The sequence below is a fragment of the Oryctolagus cuniculus genome, chromosome 1, assembly GCF_964237555.1.
Source record: "Oryctolagus cuniculus chromosome 1, mOryCun1.1, whole genome shotgun sequence".
NCBI classification, from domain to species: domain Eukaryota; kingdom Metazoa; phylum Chordata; class Mammalia; order Lagomorpha; family Leporidae; genus Oryctolagus; species Oryctolagus cuniculus.
In genome coordinates this window covers 200,103,211-200,122,024 of record NC_091432.1, presented here as the reverse complement: position 1 = coordinate 200,122,024, position 18,814 = coordinate 200,103,211, and the positions used below count along the sequence as shown (strand labels likewise).

The following is an 18,814-nucleotide window of genomic DNA, read 5'->3' as shown; positions in this document are numbered from 1 at the left end:
CCAAGTATTTGGACGATCCTCTGCTGCTTTTCCTAGGCCATTAGCAGGGAGGTGGATTGGAAGTGGCCAGGACATGAACCAGTTCCTATATGGGATGCTGGCGTTGCAGGCGGCAGCGTTACCCATTACACCACTATGCTGGCCCCTGACCATTCTATAAGTGTGAGATGATTTACACCAGTGGCACTGTATTTTCAGCTGGAAATCCCCAATATTAGACTAAACTAAAAAAAATTTCAACTAAAAGACTTCTTCAAATATATATAATTTATTAAGAAGCATTTGTTGAGCACCAATGTGTATGTTAAAGACTATACTGAAGGCCGGCGCCGTGGCTCAATAGGCTAATCCTCCACCTTGCGGCGCCGGCACACCGGGTTCTAGTCCCGGTTGGGGCGCCGGATTCTGTCCCGGTTGCCCCTCTTCCAGGCCAGCTCTCTGCTATGGCCAGGGAGTGCAGTGGAGGATGGCCCAGGTGCTTGGGCCCTGCACCCCATGGGAGACCAGGAAAAGCACCTGGCTCCTGGCTCCTGCCAGGATCAGCGCGGTGCGCCGGCTGCAGCGGCGGCCATTGGAGGGTGAACCAACGGCAAAGGAAGACCTTTCTCTCTCTGTCTCTCTCTCTCACTGTCCACTCTGCCTGTCAAAAAAAAAAAAAAAAAAAAAAAGACTATACTGATTACACACTGAGTTCTTGTTTTTAAAATAAATTTTTGAATTGCTGAAAATATTTTAGCATACAATTGGTATCTGAGAACATTTTTTCTAGAATCAAATATAAAGAAAGAAATAAGCTCTATGGATCATTTTCTCCCACTGCATTTAGAAATCTAAATTATTCAAAACTTCCGTAAGTTACCCACGGTTTCAGAAATCTACTGTAAGTGAACACAAAGTCCAGTGGTGGGACAATGAAAATGGTAAAGTTAGGTGGAGGATCATACTTTCGGAGGGTATGAGCCTTAAAAACGTTTAAGATATCTACATAAAGAAGGAGAGGTAAGGCCGGCGCCATGGTTCACTAGGCTAATCCTCCACCTGCGGCGCCGGCACCCTGGGTTCTAGTCCTGGTCGGGGCACCGGATTCTGTCCTGGTTGCCCCTCTTCCAGGCCAGCTCTCTGCTGTGGCCCGGGAGTGCAGTGGAGGATGGCCCAAGTCCTTGGGCCCTGTACCTGCATGGGAGACCAGGAGAAGCACCTGGCTCCTGGCTTCGGATCAGCGCGGTGCGCCGGCTGCATCAACCATTGGAGGGTGAACCAATGGTAAAGGAAGACCTTTCTCCCTGTGTCTCTCACTGTCCACTCTGCCTGTCAAAAAAAAAAAAAAAAGAAGAAGAAGAAGGAGAGGTAATGATGTTGAAGCAGCCACAGTCAGTCAGGAAGAGGCTGATCCAATCTCTTTATTCAGAAATACGGGAGTTGAGGAAGAATGAATAGCAAACTTTGGAGAGGGTTGCAGAGGAGACAGCACTTTCTGTGGAGGGCCAAGTTTCAAGATAGATCTAAAGCATGTACAGGGTGGGTTGAACAGTTCAGCCATCTGAGGCCAGAATGACTGCTCCAAGAACCCTCATGAAGAGCTTCTAGGGTAGCAGCAAGAGTATGAACCTGTCGACCAGGAATTAATGGAGCCCAGCCTTGACTGGGTTCCAAGGAAATCATTAACAGGTTGGCAGATTAGAAACAGACCAAATAGTGTCTTACATCTGTATCATATAATTACAAAAATAGATTCTGGCAGATTTGGGGGACTACCTTGTGTGAAGTTACTCACAGCCTTACCTGATCTTAAAAACTTAATTCACTGGGGTTATTAATTTTCAATGCCATGTTAGGCAAGAGTTTTATTATACAAGGGGCCAAAATTAAGACAGTAAACAGCATGGGCTATAGATATAATTCACAGCTGATTAAAGAACCTTTTATGGGGCAGGCATTTGGTACAGTGGTCAAGTTTCTGCTTGGGACATCTGCATCCCATTTTCAAGTGCCTGGTTCAAGTCTCTGCTTCTCTACTTCCAATCCAGCTTCCTGCTAATGTCCATCTTGGGAGGCAGATGTTGCCTCAAGTAGTTGGGTCCCTGCCAACCATACAGGAGACCCAATGGTGTTCCAGGCTTCTGTCCTCAAATTTTTCTAGCCCTGTTGTTAAAGGCACTGGGGAGTGAACTAGCAGATCTCCTTCACTCCCCAGTGATCTCTCCTCTCTCAGCCTTTCAAATAAAAGGAAAATAAATAAATAAAAATTTTAAAAATAAAGAATAATTTATAAGTAATTTTTAATTGTTCTGTACTATAGTTTCATATTTTAAAAAAACTGCTTATGGTAATGTCTGACTCCCTTTTGTTATCACAAGCAAGTAAGATAACTTCGGAACAAAGTAGTAAAAAACAGAAGCTATTAAATATAACTGCAAAACTAGAAAATCTTCCTAAGAAAACTGCAGTTGACAACCTAACATAGATAGCTAACAAAGATAATTTAGAATTTATTATTTTAAGACTTGGTAAATGTTTAAAAATAAGTTTAAAGTACTTTGTAATAAAGACAAACTAGTCTTGAGAATTAGAACTTTCAAGTTAATCAATCATATTCAACCTCATTAGTAGCCTAAAAAATACAAATTAAAAAGATCATTTTCTTTATCTGATTAGCAAAAAATTTTAAAGAGCAATAGTGCTTAGAGTTGAAAAGTGTAGTGTTCATTTCTCTAAACAATACGTAGGTCAATACACTAGTATAATTTTTTAGAGAGAAATTTGACTATATTTATATAGACATAAGTGTATCTATTTTTCAGTTTCACAATTCCATTCATAGCATTTGACTTATCAAAACACTCTTAAAAGTCACTGTCATATTTAGATGAGAAATATATGCAAAACACACCATAATTTGTTTTAATCTGAAATTCAACAGAAAACCATGTTAATTTTTTTGAGCAAAAGGTATTCTTCAATATAAATAAAATTGGGAAAATGTTTTATGCTTCTGTATCAAGTCTCGGAAATACATATTAAAGGGAAAAGGTCTTTGAAAAAATAGGTAGGAAATTCTTAGGAAAAAAAAAAAAGAGCACTAACCCTTTCATAAATGTCTTTGAAACCACTTAGGATTGGCACCTACATATGAGTCTGAAAAATAACTTTGCAGTTAGTATAAAATAAACATATGCTACTATGTAGTAAGAGATGCAATTACAACTAAAATGACAGACACTTAATGAGACATTCATTAGGCGTTAGGAGTAAATTGAATGTAGAAAACTTACATTCCACATCAAAACTGTATCTATTTACTTCAATATTCTTTCTGATCTCTGAAATTGTGACTAGACCCCTATACATGTTTACATATGCCAATAATGTCCAAAATGTAATTTTTAATATGCTGCAAGTAACAGAAATGACTTCTAAATTTAGAGAGTGAGCTAATAAAGACAAGTGTATTTGAAGTATTAGGTGATTTGTGAGACTGGCATTTGTGGCACACTTGATTCAGCTGCCACTTGTAATACCAGCATTCAGTAAGAGTATTGATTCTGAATCCTGGGTACTCTGCTTCTGATCCAGCTCCTTGCTAATACACCTGGCAGGCAGTGGAAGATTGCCCAAGTGCTTGGTTCTCTGCTACCTACATGTAGACTCGAACAGATTTCTGGCTCCTAGCCTCAGCCTAGCCTAGACCTAGCAGCCGCGGTCATTTGGGAAGTGAATCAATGGACAGAAGAGCTCTCTCTCTTCCTTTGTCTGTTGCTCTACCTTTCAAAAAAATAAAGCAAAAAAAGTATTAGGTGACATGTCCTTCTTGCCGAAGATATCAGCAAGAACCATCAAAAAGCAGCATAAAGAGACTGGCACTATGGCTCAGCAGGTTAAAGTCGTGGCCTGCAGTGCCGGCATCCCAATAGGGGTGCGGGTTCAAGCCCTGGTTGCTTCTGATATAGCTCCATGCTAATGCACCTGGGAAAGCAGCAGAAGATGGCTCAAGTCTTTGGGCCCTGAACCCACATGGGAGACCCAGAAAAGCTCCTGGCTCCTGGTTTTGCAGCTGTGACCATTTGGGGAGTGAACCAGCAGATGGAAGATCTCTCTGTCTCTCCTCTCTGTGTGTAATTCTGCCTTTCATATAATAAATAAACCTTAAAAAAAAAGCAGCATAAAATCAGGTCTCATATGAGCACATGTATACAACTGGTTAAGTGTGCATATGTTCATTTAAATATACATTACTATGTACATAAATTTACATGTTACTATATATTTCTTTGATTTCAACCTTTACTTGGCAAGCATCATCAAGTACAGGGGTTAGCATGGATTTAAAATACCTGATGCTGCCTCGTGATGAACCACTTAGTAGGAATTTCATCTTGAGAACGCTCTGCATTTTCAGTGGACATGCTTTTATACAGTGCCGAGTAAACCTTCCTGTTGGTAGGCTGACTGATACAGACTGGAACACAGCCTCCAAACCCTGACAAATTAGTTATATGCAGGATACTCACATCAGCATAGTGGCCCAACATATCACATCGGTCACATCTTTTTTTCCAGGAAGATCTCTGAAGACATCTGTGAGTGGAAGACATAGGCAAAGAACAGTCTAAACAAAAGCGGGCCGGACAGGCATACTGGAGGTGTCCTCTCTCCGAGCACAGGCAGCAGGGACGGACTTTCTACACAGCAGAAAAACAGAAAAATCTCTAGCAAAACACTTCAGTCCCAGGTGGTAGATGATTAGCATTTCCTCTTCTAAATAATTCAATAAAATATCATTTCTAATTCAAGACTCCAAAGAAAGCTAAACCTTAGCATAACTGTAAATCTCAAAACAAAATGTTTGAAATTGGAGCTTTAATATGAGTTACCTGTATATTGTTTGTGCCAAGAAGGCTTACTTTAGTTTGCACACATTACCAAATGGCATTATTTCTTACACTTTTGTCTTAAAGGAATATTGACAAAATGGAAGGTATTTAAGAAGGAAAGTAGGACAAGGAATATCTTTGTGAAGCTGTCACAGAACAAATATAGAAGAGGCTGTTTTGCCTGGAAAAGTCCCCCTCGCCCCCAGAAAAAAGGAAACATGAGTACTGTCTCAGCACCTGAAAGACAGTCATTTGTGAGAGGAAGCAGGTAACTAAGCAATGTTTGTTAAGAGCTTATCAAATGTCAGGGAATATCTAAGTTTTAGTTCTAGGTTGATATACCTACTTAACATAATTTACATTGATAAACATTTATAAATGCCTAGCATTATAATTTTCTAACAATGAAAATTATCCTACAATGAAACATGCTGCCTCATAAAGTAGAAGGTTTAGAAGGTTCAGGCCTCAGGAATCATGACTGATTATAGATAAGAAAAAAAAAGGCACAGAGCATCACATGATTCAATCAAGGTCACACAACTAGTAATGGAGTCTGAAGTTGATTCTAGATTTTTTTTTTACTCTAAATTTACTTTTCTTTCCTGAATTGTAGGCTGTAAGCTACATGAACTTTAACAATATATTTATCACAAAAAGATCTGAAATCTAATGCTGCAGTATTCTAATCCCAGATTTATAATGTAGAAAGCATTACATATTTTACTCACTTGTGGTAAGGGGCAATTTTTTGACAAATGGCCACATTTGTCACAATTTCTACAGGTAACATTTTTGTTGGCTGAATAGTATCGGTGGGTCCATCTTCCAGATGATCTGTTATTACCTATCTGTGCCTAAAAGGAGAAAAACATCAAGAATCAAAAAAACTGCCTCAGGGTCGGCACTATGGCATAGTTAGGATAAAGCCATTGCCTGCAGTGCCCACATCCCATATGGGCGCTGGTTCAAGTCCCAGCTGCTCCTCTTCCAATCCAGCTCCCTGCTAATGCTCCTGGGAAAGCAGTGGAAAACGGCCCAAGTGCTTGGGCTCTTGCACCCACGTAGAAGACCAGGAAGAAGCTCCTGGCTCCTGGCTTTGGATTGGCACATCTTCAGCCATTGTGGCCATTTGGGGAGTTAACCAGCAGATAGAAGATCTCTCTCTGTCTCTACCTCTTTCTGTAACTCTGTCTTTCAAATAAATAAAATAAATTTTTTAATAAAATTGTCTCATTCTGTTTAGTAAAAAAGTCATCTATTCTTTTTAAAGACAACAATCTGTGAGTAAAGAATCATCAAACTTCAAGTCAGTCGCCCTTACTTTGATAAAGCAAGAAATTTTTTTTTTTTTGGACAGGCAGAGTGGACAGTGAGAGAGAGAGAGAGAGACACAGAGAAAGGTCTTCCTTTGCCGTTGGCGCACCCTCCAACGGCCACCACGGCCGGCGCGCCGTGCTGATCCAAAGCCAGGAGCCAGGTGCTTCTCCTGGTCTCCCATGCGGGTACAGGGCCCAAGGACTTGGGCCATCCTCCACTGCACTCCTGGGCCATAGCAGAGAGCTGGCCTGGAAGAGGAGCAACTGGGACAGAACCGTTGCCCCAACCAGGACTAGAACCTGGGGTGCTGGCACCGCAGGCGGAGGATTAGCCTAGTGAGCTGCGGCACCGGCCAATAAAGCAAGAAAATTAAAGTCAAATCTGTTCAATTTAGAACATAGCAACAACAAACTTTGTGCTCCCTCTTTTTCTCTCAAAACAAGGAAGAAAAATATAAAAGTGAGTGCCTTAAAGATAACTGTACCCCTTTTTGTCTACCCCTACTGCCTATTATTTTATATTTCTCTGTAAGATTCCTTTTCTGTTTCTTTTTCTACCTACGGTTAAGGTCTAGGAGAGGTACTGATATGCATCATTTAGATATTCTGGTGGCATTCAGAATCCAAGACTTCTACACCTAAATGTACATCAGAGGTAGATGCTTGGTGCAGCACTTAAGAAGCTGCCTTGGGATGTTTGCATCCCATGTCAGAATGCCCAGGTTCAAGTCCTGCCTCCATTTCTGATTCCAGCTTCCTGCTGCTGTACACTCTGGGAGGTAGCAGGTAATGGCTCAAGAACTTGGGTCCCTGCCACTCACAGTGGAGACCAGGATTGAGTTTAGGGCTCCTAGCTTCTGCTTAGCTCAATGCCAACTGTTGCAGGCATTTGGGAGTGAACCAAAGGATGGAAGATTTCTCTTTGTCTCTTTTTGCCCACCTTTCAGATAAATAAAAATGAAAAATAAAATAAAAATTTTGAAGGTACATTCATATTTTCCTGAATAAGAGGCCTGCTTAAATTTTTAGTTAGGGAATAGCAATTTATAAAATTTTATCTTTTATAAATTTATAAAGCCTCATAGCTACCAAATATATCTCTTCTTTTGTACAGCACAAGGTTACAAAATTGGATTATAATTTCTAAAAGAAAGTGAAATAACTTCCTTCTCCTGAAGTCATTTTTTTTAAACGATTTATTTATTTGAAAGACAGAGTTACACAGAGAAGTAGAGACAGAGAGAGGTCTTCCATCCATTGACTCACTCCCTAGGCCACAACAGCTGGGGCTGGGCCCGACTGAAGCCAGGAGTCAGGAGCTTCTTCCAGGTCTCCCACATAGGTGCAGGGGCCCAAGGACTTGGGCCGTCCTCTGATGCCCTCCCAGGTGCATTAGCAGGGAGCTGGGCTGGAAGCAGAGCAGCTAGAACTGGAACGGGCGCCCATATGGGATGCCCACTGTGGCATAGTGCCAGTCCCTCCTGGAGTCACTGTTAAGATCCATTTTGCCTACATAGTGACCCAATGCTAGCTGTCCCATATCACATGAGATCTTTAAAATAAATAGATAAATAAATCCCAACTGTGTCCTTTTCCTTGTTTGGCAGAGTTCTATCTTTGAAAAGCTCTCAACTTTTGCTTGTTATTCTGCTGTACTTGTTTAGTAGATACACTGCAGTTATCTTTTAAAACTTCTACCAAGTTGTAAAATTATTTTTTATAGCATCTGCCACAATTAAAGCTAATAATTGACAAAGACAAACACCTGCAGCATTCTAAATATAGACAAACCATTTCCTTACACTGAAGAAGCAGTTATTTCCGGTGGTAACATTTAGTGGTACCAGGCCACATCGGCTGACAGGACTTACCATGGCATAGAAGAAGAAAGGGAAAGGCAACTAAATTATCATGGTTATTAACTGATTCAGAACAGTCAAGGCTGAATCTAGTTTCTGAAAAGTTAAATTACTCATATTCCAAAATCAAGCTTCTCCTAATAAGTCATTTGATCCACTGCCATTTAAAAGATTTTAATTTTTAAAGATTTATTTATTTATTTATTTATTTATTTGTAAGGCAAAGTTAGAGAGTTAGAGGGAGAGAGGGAAGGAGAGAGAGAGAGAGAGAGAGAGAAAGAGAGAGAGAGAGAGGTAGGTTTTCCAACTGCTGGTTCATTCCCCACAAGGCCGAAATAGCAGGAGCTGGGACCATCTGAAGCCAGGAGCCAGGAGCTTTTTCCAGGTCTCCCACATGGGCACAGGGGCCCAAGACCTGGACATCCTCTGCTGCCTTTCCAAGCACATTAGCAGGGAGCTGGATTGGAAGCAGAGCAGCCAGGACCTGAACTGGCACCCATATAGGACACTGGCACTGCAGGTAGCAGCTTTACCCACTACACCACAGTGCCAGGCCCATTTACAAACTTTATTAATCTTCCAAAAATTATCATTATAAAATAAAAGGAAGCTATTAATCAAAGGAAATTCTTAATCTATTACTTAGAATTTCAAAAATTATTTTACCTCAATATCTTTGTCACTGATGAACCAGTTTACACCATCTTCTCCTATAAAACAAATACAATGTTACTCAACTTTGGCATCTTTAAAGCACTTATAGATTGACACCAGATTATTCAATTGGTTAGTATTCAAATTAGACCCCAAAGGCACAGTGAGAACTGCTGTCTTAAACTTTCATCTTTAACTCAAGTATTAGTTGAGTGGCTCTCAACAACCAACCTGAATGTCAGTTTCCTTACCTGTGAAACTGGGATAGTATTTGTTCTACCTAAAAAATTCTGTGAGAATCAAATGAGATACATAAAAATGCTTTGAAGATCATCAAAATATATAAAATAATCAGTGATGAGACTTAAAACCCAATAGCAGATGTAGAAAGAACTCTCATCAGAATGTTGCTTAAATGACTAAAGCAGAGTTTTACAGACAAGCATTGATCCCAACCCTCCCCAAACCCCTCCTGTTCCTTCCAGGAGGTGTCCAGTCAGGGAAATGACTGAGTTTGCACTGAGACATTCCAAAAACACTAGAAACAGGCCTCACACGGACATTCCCTCTGACTCTCTAAACTTTCTTTTTGTTGTTAAGTTGGCATCTAAGCCACTACCTCTCTACCCTCTACCCTCTTTAGCAAGTTTCATATTACTGAGTGCTCCTGAGTGGACAAACCTTTCTTTTCTCCAGTTAAACTGTCCATTGTCAGTTAACTCCGAGCCCTAGGGATCTAAGTTGACAGATCTAAGAGACAGTTTTCCTCCCAACATCAGCATTAACTATGTCCACTCTAAGTGACTTGATATAAACAATAAAAAAAAACGTGGACTGCACTATTAAGGGTAGGAGCTTATTTTTTTTAACATCAAAAACAGTGAAAAAACAGGAGCAAAAAGGGAGGCAAACTATCCAGAAACCACTGATTAATCTAAAAATACAACTGTAAAAACCTAGAGGCAACAAAACCCTACATTTTCTGTATCAGCAGTTTTCTTCACTTTGCCCTGTCCTTTCACACAAACCTGCAATGGCTGCTATTCCCTCAGTCTACCCATGGCCAAGGAGGAGGGCACTTATGACTAATGCCGAAGCTAAGGTGTCAACAAAGAACTGAAAGACTGACTGCCCCCAAGATTTCCCGTTCCTCCTACCTTACTACTTTCCTCTATCTCAAAAACACAAATTGACTCTGACTTATTTCTTTGAAAAGAATTTTGAAGAGACATGAAGTAATCTCTATTTTCCCAGGCCTACCAGGAGTAAGTGTCCAGAGACATATTTAAAAATAAAATAGTTTTACTAGAAAAACATGGTGCTGCTTTATAAAAAGCCCAATCCTTAGGAAAGCAGAGATGCTGTGCTGATGATTATTTTCTTTGGAAAATCTGGAGGCTGCATGTGTACACTGAGTGGAGAACACATTAAATAGAAGCAGAATCTATTCCTTCGTCATCACCGTCCATGCAGTTATTCTTTCATTCAAAGAATCCAGGTAAGGAACATGTTTTGCTATAACTTGCAAAGTTGCCTCTTGCATCTCAACTTCCTTCAACATTCAAAAGCAAAATGATCACTTGAAATCACTTTAATTATGAAACTGAATAAAAATACTCCTTAATAAAATGAAATGTCAAATGAATGAAATGCAAAAATAGCAACTGTGACCATTACTTAAGTCCTAATAAATTTATACAAGAACAGAGAATACTGCAAAGGGAAGGTTTGAAAAAGAAAGACTCCATTTAGATTGTTTTTTTAACATTCCTGTGGAATTCAACAATATTCTAGGTTCTATATAATTGCAAAAAAGTTAAACCATTCTTACTGTAGAAAGTTCATTAAAAAGTATACAAAATAGGTTTCAATTATATGCAAAATAAGTACCTCTGAAGTGATAAATGAAGTATAGGAAAAGAAAAGCTAACTCTTGGCTTTACTACAAGGTTTAAGATTCCAGTTTTGGCTAAACCATGGCAATGACAGCAGACTGCCTGACCTTTTTCTATAATGCTGCTGTTATCTAAACTCCAATATCAAACCAAGTAGACTTGTCTAGCTGGGTTATTAGAACTTCCACCATTCTTCACTTGGTTCAATTCTGGGTTTGGATCTTAAATACAAACAAGACTTCTACTTAACACCGTCTGATTGGCTGTTTGGTGTTGGACAGACTGCTTTTCCTCTCTGAGTCTACATATTACTGGGTAGGATTAAATGGCAACCATGGTGCCTTCTAGCACTGTTTCTGTGACTCTATCTACTTTCCTTTCATTGCTGGAATCAAATACACTGTCACTTAGTCCGATTTACCTCAGTCCTCCGGACCTTTAAACCAGCACATGGTGTTTTGCCTTAAAGACAACTTGCCACAGGGCCCGGTAGCACTCACCTTCCATGTGTCTACTACCCAAAAGGCCACAGAACGTGAAACAACACTGCCCTCAAGTATAAAATCCAGACTGCCTAAGGAAGCCTGTCGTCGCCTCTTAGCTGTTTTGCAGCTTGGTCTTGCTGATATCTGGGGTTGTGGTTCTTTTCCCACTTCAGAACTGTGATCAAGGCAGTAGCTGGTAATTCTTTCCTTGGATTAAAATCAACTCAGTGCTACAAACATCTGTTAAACAGATTACAAGGAGCAAGGTGCTAGAGGTAAGCAAAGATGAGCAAGAGCTTATATAGCCCAGGAGAAGACAAGGAGACAAACGAAAAGAGGAGTAAGAGAAGATGAAATAATGCTATTGTTAATTTAAAAGAAGAGATAATACCTGAATTTAAGGAAGGGGGGAGCAGGGGCCACAGAAGGCTGGGCCATAAAGGAAACTATTGAGTTACAATTTACATACAGTAAAATGTACCCACAGAAAAAATTCAGTGTGATGCATTTTTGACAAACTTACGCACCTGTGTAACCACTACAGAAATCAAATGTAGAACATTTCCATCATCCCAGGGTGTTACTTGGTGCACATGTGCAGTCAGTCCCACACCCAAGGCGGCCACTCCTTTGCTCTGTGTCCCAGCACGTTTGTTTGGCCTGTTCAAGGACCTGAAGGAAATGGGATCCTACTCATGTACCGTTTTGTGTCTGGCTTCTTCCACTCTAAATGTTTCTGACATTCATCATGTTGTCGGGTAGTAGTTGTTCCTTTTTTCTTACACAGCAGTCTTCCATAGTAAGGATATAGCACAATTTGTTTAGCCAGTTAGCTGCTGAACTTTTGGGTTGTTGCCAGTTTAGGGCAATTATGAATAAAGCAGCAACAGTAAGTGTAGAAAAAAATTATTTTGATACCAGCTTTTCATTTTCTCTTGGGAAAATACCACGGAGTACAGTTGTTGGATATGGTAAGTATATCTCTGCCTTTAGATGACACTGGCAGGGCTAGTGGTTCACTCCCCAAATGACCATAATGGCTAGAGCTGGGCCAGGCTGAAGCTAGGAGCCTAAAACTCCATCTAGGTCTCCCACATGGGTGGCAGGGGCCCAGACACTTGGTCCATTTTCTGCTGCCTTCCCAGGTGCATTAGCAGGGAGCCGAATATGTAGTGGAACAGTCCAGACTCCAGCCAGTACTCATCCATTGCAGTGGAAGGCTTAATTAGCTGCGCTACAACACTGGCAAATGTTCAGCTACTACCCGACAACATGATGAATGTCAGAAACATTTAGAGTGGAAGAAGCCAGACACAAAACGGTACATGAGTAGGATCCCATTTCCTTCAGGTCCTTGAACAGGCCAAACAAACGTGCTGGGACACAGAGCAAAGGAGTGGCCGCCTTGGGTGTGGGACTGACTGCACATGTGCACCAAGTAACACCCTGGGATGATGGAAATGTTCTACATTTGATTTCTGTAGTGGTTACACAGGTGCGTAAGTTTGTCAAAAATGCATCACACTGAATTTTTTCTGTGGGTACATTTTACTGTATGTAAATTGTAACTCAATAGTTTCCTTTATGGCCCAGCCTTCTGTGGCCCCTGCTCCCCCCTTCCTTAAATTCAGGTATTATCTCTTCTTTTAAATTAACAATAGCATTATTTCATCTTCTCTTACTCCTCTTTTCGTTTGTCTCCTTGTCTTCTCCTGGGCTATATAAGCTCTTGCTCATCTTTGCTTACCTCTAGCACCTTGCTCCTTGTAATCTGTTTAACAGATGTTTGTAGCACTGAGTTGATTTTAATCCAAGGAAAGAATTACCAGCTACTGCCTTGATCACAGTTCTGAAGTGGGAAAAGAACCACAACCCCAGATATCAGCAAGACCAAGCTGCAAAACAGCTAAGAGGCGACGACAGGCTTCCTTAGGCAGTCTGGATTTTATACTTGAGGGCAGTGTTGTTTCACGTTCTGTGGCCTTTTGGGTAGTAGACACATGGAAGGTGAGTGCTACCGGGCCCTGTGGCAAGTTGTCTTTAAGGCAAAACACCATGTGCTGGTTTAAAGGTCCGGAGGACTGAGGTAAATCGGACTAAGTGACAGTGTATTTGATTCCAGCAATGAAAGGAAAGTAGATAGAGTCACAGAAACAGTGCTAGAAGGCACCATGGTTGCCATTTAATCCTACCCAGTAATATGTAGACTCAGAGAGGAAAAGCAGTCTGTCCAACACCAAACAGCCAATCAGACGGTGTTAAGTAGAAGTCTTGTTTGTATCAAGACCCAAAATAGCTTCAATGTCCTTTCTTTAACCCAAGGCTATTTAATTTCCCATCTAGGTTAAAATAATTTTTGCTGTCTCTATGATCACCAACTACTTTCCATTCCACTGTTATTTGAGTAATAGTTCTAAAACACAAGATAAATATGCCAGTGCCTTCCATGATTTATAATTTGGTCCTTAACTATTTCTCTTGCTTCATCTTCTTAGTCCTCAAGTCCAGCTATGCTCTAAAACTTCTCCAATGTCCTGCTGTTCTCTTGGAAGCTAAACCTGTATCTGTATACTCTGAAACTTGAATGCATCCCAAATTCATCCACTTGGAATTAGGAGTTGGCCTTCAAGTTCCTTATTGTCTCCATTGATTTCTTACCTGGTACTCCTTCACAAGCAAAGAAAATCACTCTCAAACTTGTAATAATATCCTGGACTTTCACTGTGTCATTTCTATCTTTGAATCTCTGAAACATCAAAGCATGGTTGCATACTTACCATGGGCAATTATGTTCATCGAGACAATTAACAACATTTACAACTGTGTGATTTCCTTCTATAGAAGTATTTTCTCCCTGCGCAGTTATAGTCCAAAAGTACCTTATCTGTATCTCTCACGCTACTGAGCTTTCCTAAACCTTGTATAAAAAAACTACACTAATAAATACTTTATTTCTTCTCCACATTAAAGTTCTCTGAGGACTGAGATCATATGTATTTTATCTATTTAGGCATCAGCACAATATCTGGAATAGTTTGAGGCACATTAGAAAATTGCAAAAAGAGGGAAAATATTCATATGTACACTTATGTGAATAATCATTGCTCCATCAGAGCACATAAGGCAATAGATAATTTAATCAATGACTGTTGCATAGTAAAAGGTCATTAAGATAGTTCTTTATGGTTAGGGAAAAAACTTAGGAAATTTTATAGTAAATAAGAAGCAAAAAGGACTTAAAAAACCTCCACACTATTGTTGAGTAATACTGGCAAACATAAGATCACATGAAGTATACTATAACTACACATTTGTAAACAATCATGCCTGTACCCAGCCAGTGTTTATGGATTACAAAGCTGCCTGATATTTATGCCATACCCTTTCCTCAGCCTAACACCATGACATCAGAGTCCCCTCTGGGATCTTCTCACTTCTAATAAGCAACTGAACTAGCCTCAAATGAAGTTACTATTCTCAACTTCATCAGCAGCATCTGTTATTTCAACGGTGACTTCTGAAACACATACAATGCCACATTCAAATCCCCTGAGGGTTAAGCTACTTTATTCACTTGCATTCTTCTCAAGCTGTTTTTTTTTTTCTGTCATAGTTTACTCATATTTATATTTTTTCATTGTAATACCGGGCATAAAACTGTTTTAGTAATGAAAACTTTGTACTGTATAACTGGCAATAGTCTAAATAAAATAAATTTTAATAGAAGAATTTGCAAGTAAAGCATCAACATATTCATGCCATTTTAAATCATATTAAATTTACCAGAAACGACTTTTATTTTTAAAATGTGTGTAAATGATAAATGGGGATTTAACTTTTCTTTTTTTAGAGGTAAAGGAGGAAGAAGAAAGAGGAAACACATACAGGTGTTTAGCACAGGGTTCTATGGAACTCTTGCAAAGAGTTCATATTTAAGATCTTTATCTGTCCTCTCTTCCTCTGTCCCCAGGGTTCAATGAACTACCGAGTTAAAAAAAATATTTATTTAGAAAATTTTTAAAAGACCCTCAAATCATATCAAGGACCAATAGACAGTGATCAACAGAAACAATCAATACAATGGATCGTGGGTTTTCTTTTCTTATTTATTTATTGATGTATTTGAGAAGGAGGAAGGGAATGGGAAGGGGAGAGGGAGAGAAGGTGGAAGGGAAGGTGGGAGAGCAAGCACACGTGAATGAGCTAGTGAGAACTCAAGTCTCTGGCTGGGTCCCTAAATGCTGCAATGGCCCCCAGGCAAGGGCATCTTAAACTGTAGGCTAACTGCCCAGCACAGGGGAGTTACTTTTCTTTTAAACGAATATTTCATGGATGCCTATTCCCTACCTCCAACCCCCCATCAAAAGCAAAACAGAAAATAGTTCATATGAAAATTTAAAATATTTTAAAAATAACAAGCACAAATAAACAGTCAAATCTCATCAAGAGGTCACTTTTGAAATAAGTCACTCTGAAACAATTTGCTTTTGTTATCATTTTTGGGGTCAGATTTGCTTTGATTTTCTCTCTGCAGATCTTACATCAAAAAGGTTCAGGCTCACATCTGTAATTGCTTATATGATATATAACAAATGTTTGTATTACAGTCTTTGCAAGGGTAAGATATCTCAAAAAAAATTTATCTATGTAATTCCACTTAAAAACAAGGTAAAAATACCCTCTCCTCTGTTATTAATGGCTCAAAACATAGTTTACTTTCCTTTTTAACCTAATGTTTCATTTCCAATATTCAGTCAGTCTTACAATTCCATAGTGTACTTGTTTAAAATGTCTTTCTAAACAAATACTTGGGTTTCCCTGCGCCTTCAACTTCATTTGATACATACACGTAGATATTGTCTTTAAATTAAAAGCTTCATGTTTTAGTATTAATTTTATCAAGGTAATACGTGCTCATGGAAATATTACATACTAGAAAAAATAGAAGTTTCCCCTTCCCATTTCACCTTGTACTATGAAGAGGCAATTACTTTCAATTTTTTAGCTATTTCTCTTGATTTTTCTAAATAACGTTCATTCTGCTATTTACTGATGTGTCTATTTCAAACTTTAATATCTAAATCCCCAATAAAGTAAAAGACTTAGTTCTAACACTCTGACTGGATTTCTTTTCCTTCTATTCTCTACTCTTAGGTTAAATTAATATTCAGTTTATTTTGGAATGGATTTTTTTTTTAAATTGAGATAAGAAATGAACTCAATTTATGACTATGTGGTAGTATACTGTTTCCCTTCTTAGTTTAGTTTTCCCGAATGCATCTTAGTTTTCCTGAATTTAATGACAGTTTAATTGTTTCATTTACTTGACCAGAAAAGTCTATTTAAACCATGCCAGCCATTAGCATTCATCTCCCTGAAAGGCCAAATATTAGTCATCTTAGTATCAAGAGCCTTTGAATTATACATTTGCCACATTATAAGAGAAATAACAGTTATCACCATTAATTATCTGGGTTCAAAGTACTCTTTTTTTTTGAAATATTTATTCTATTTATTTGAAAGACAAGAGTTATAGAAAGAGGTAGAGACACAGAGAGTGGTCTTCCATCATGCACTGGTTCACTCCCAAGATGGCCGCAACGGCTGGAGCTGGGTCGATCCAAACCCAGGAGCCAGGAGCTTCCTCCGGGTCTCCCACGTGGGCGCAGGGGCCCAAGGACTTGGGCGTTCTTCTTCTTCTTCTTTTTAATTTATTTGACAGGCAGAATTATAAACAGTGAGAGAAAGACAAAGAGAAAGGTCCTCCCTCCCTCCATTGGTTCACTCCCCAAATGGCTGCCATGGCCAGAGCTGTTCCGATCTGAAGCCAGGAACCAGGAGCCTCCTCCAGGTCTCCCAAGTGGGTGCAGGGGCCCTTCTGGGCCACAGCAGAGAGCTGGACTGGAAGAGGAACAACCGGAACTAGAACCGGTGCCCACATGGGATGCTGGCGCCGCAGGCAGAGGATTAACCAAGTGAGCCAAAGCGCTGGTCCCTTGGGCCATCTTCTACTACTTTCCCAGGCCATAGGAGAGAGCAGGATCGGAAGAAGAGCAGCCAGGACTAGAACTGGCACTAGAACTGGGATGCCGGCCCTTCAGGCCAAGGTGTTAATCCACTGCGCCACAGTGCTGGCCCCTCAATATACTCTTTTAATAATTTAAGTCATTTTATAAACAACTTATAGAATAAAAGAGATAATGAAAAATAATTTCATCAGGAACCTTAAGAACTTAAACATAAGGAATTCAAATTTTTATTCCACATGCTCTTATTTTCAAAACTAAATATACTTGAAATTGACATTCTGGAATGCAACTAATTGTTCACCAATTGTCATGCATGAACTTTAATAACTCCACATTTGCAAATATTTGTAACAGATTTCAACTATATCTCCTTCTTGCTCCATAACTGTAAAACATTTTCTTTTATATTTATAAAACATCCATCAGAACGATCAAGCTAAAATTTTTTTTCATTTCTGTATCTTCTATTTTTCTTTGAATGATTTCTGTACAGATGTCTTCAGCATTTGTCTACTTGATACAAACCATATCAAGCGAATTTTGGCATCGAAATATCATAAAATGTGAAAGAATACAGTCATACATCCTTTATCAAAGATGTACTGTCCAGATTTTGTCACAATTACTTCCTGATACACAACTTTCTGTTGATTGACTAGATTAAAAATCTCTTACTAGGCCCTGCTCCCCATGGGAGACCAGGAAAAGCACCTGGATCCTGACTCCTGCCATCGGATCAGCGCGGTGTGCCGGCTGCAGCAGTGACCATTGGAGGGTGAACCAACGGCAAAAGGAAGACCTTTCTCTCTCTCTCTCTCTCACTGTCCACTCTGCCTGTCAAAAAAAAAAAAAAAAAAAAAAAAAAAAAAAATCTCTTACTAGGGGCTAGTGCTGTGTGGCAGCAGGTTAAAGACCTGGCCTAAAGCGCCAGCATCCCATATGGGTTCCGGTTCTAGTCCCGGCTGCTCCTCTTTCAATCCAGCTCTCTGCTATGGCCTGGGATAGCAGTAGAAGATGGCCCAAGTCCTTGGGCCCCTGTACCCCCATAGGAGTCCCGGAAGAAGCTCCTGGCTCCTGGGTTTGGATCGGTGCAGCTCCGGCCTCTACGGCCATTTGGGGAGTGAACTAGCAGATGGAAGACCTCTCTCTCTCTCTCTCTCTCTCTCTCTGTAACTCTGACTTTCAAATAAATAAATAAATATTTAAAAAATCTCTTATTGGTTTTCTGTACTTAGAAATATATTGCTCATTTATCAGTTCTTGAGTATGAGAAAATTCGTATCTGCAAAACCTTCTGAAAAATCTTAAGCTGAAAATTACTTAAAAGAACATGTTTAGCACATCATTAGGATCTAGATACTGCTACCAATCTCTCTCCACTCACCTTCTGAGTTACTGAATAACCACAAAAATATCATGTCAATTTTCTATTTGCCATTTTGGGCAGAAAACATAAAATTCTCAATTCTCAACTGACAGCTAAAAATGATTATAACAATAGTGTCTTCAGACTTATACATTCTTGAAAGATAATGCAGTATTTTAGGTAACACATTAAGAAAATTGAAGTATAATGCAACAGTGATGAGTAAATTCAATACTGCAACATCTTTCCAGGCAATTTAATCATTTTCTGCTTTCTCATTAATTTCATGATTTGTTTCTTTTGTTGTTAGCATAATTTGTGATAATGGATAAATAA

The 18,814-nt window shown here is 39.5% G+C and overlaps 1 protein-coding gene across 6 annotated transcripts in view; it reads right to left on the bottom strand.

Annotated features, from left to right (window-relative positions):
- ZCCHC7 (zinc finger CCHC-type containing 7) overlaps nucleotides 1-18,814 on the bottom strand; it is a 273,573-nt gene that overhangs the window by 53,124 nt on the left and 201,635 nt on the right. For all 6 annotated transcript variants that reach the window (XM_017337500.3, XM_017350928.3, XM_002707981.5 and 3 more), the window contains 3 exons: nucleotides 8,716-8,759; nucleotides 5,603-5,728; nucleotides 4,509-4,679 (listed from right to left, as the gene is read on the bottom strand). In XM_017337500.3, the coding sequence (XP_017192989.1) occupies nucleotides 4,509-4,679; nucleotides 5,603-5,728; nucleotides 8,716-8,759 (341 nt within the window). The remainder of the gene's footprint in view (nucleotides 1-4,508; nucleotides 4,680-5,602; nucleotides 5,729-8,715; nucleotides 8,760-18,814) is intronic.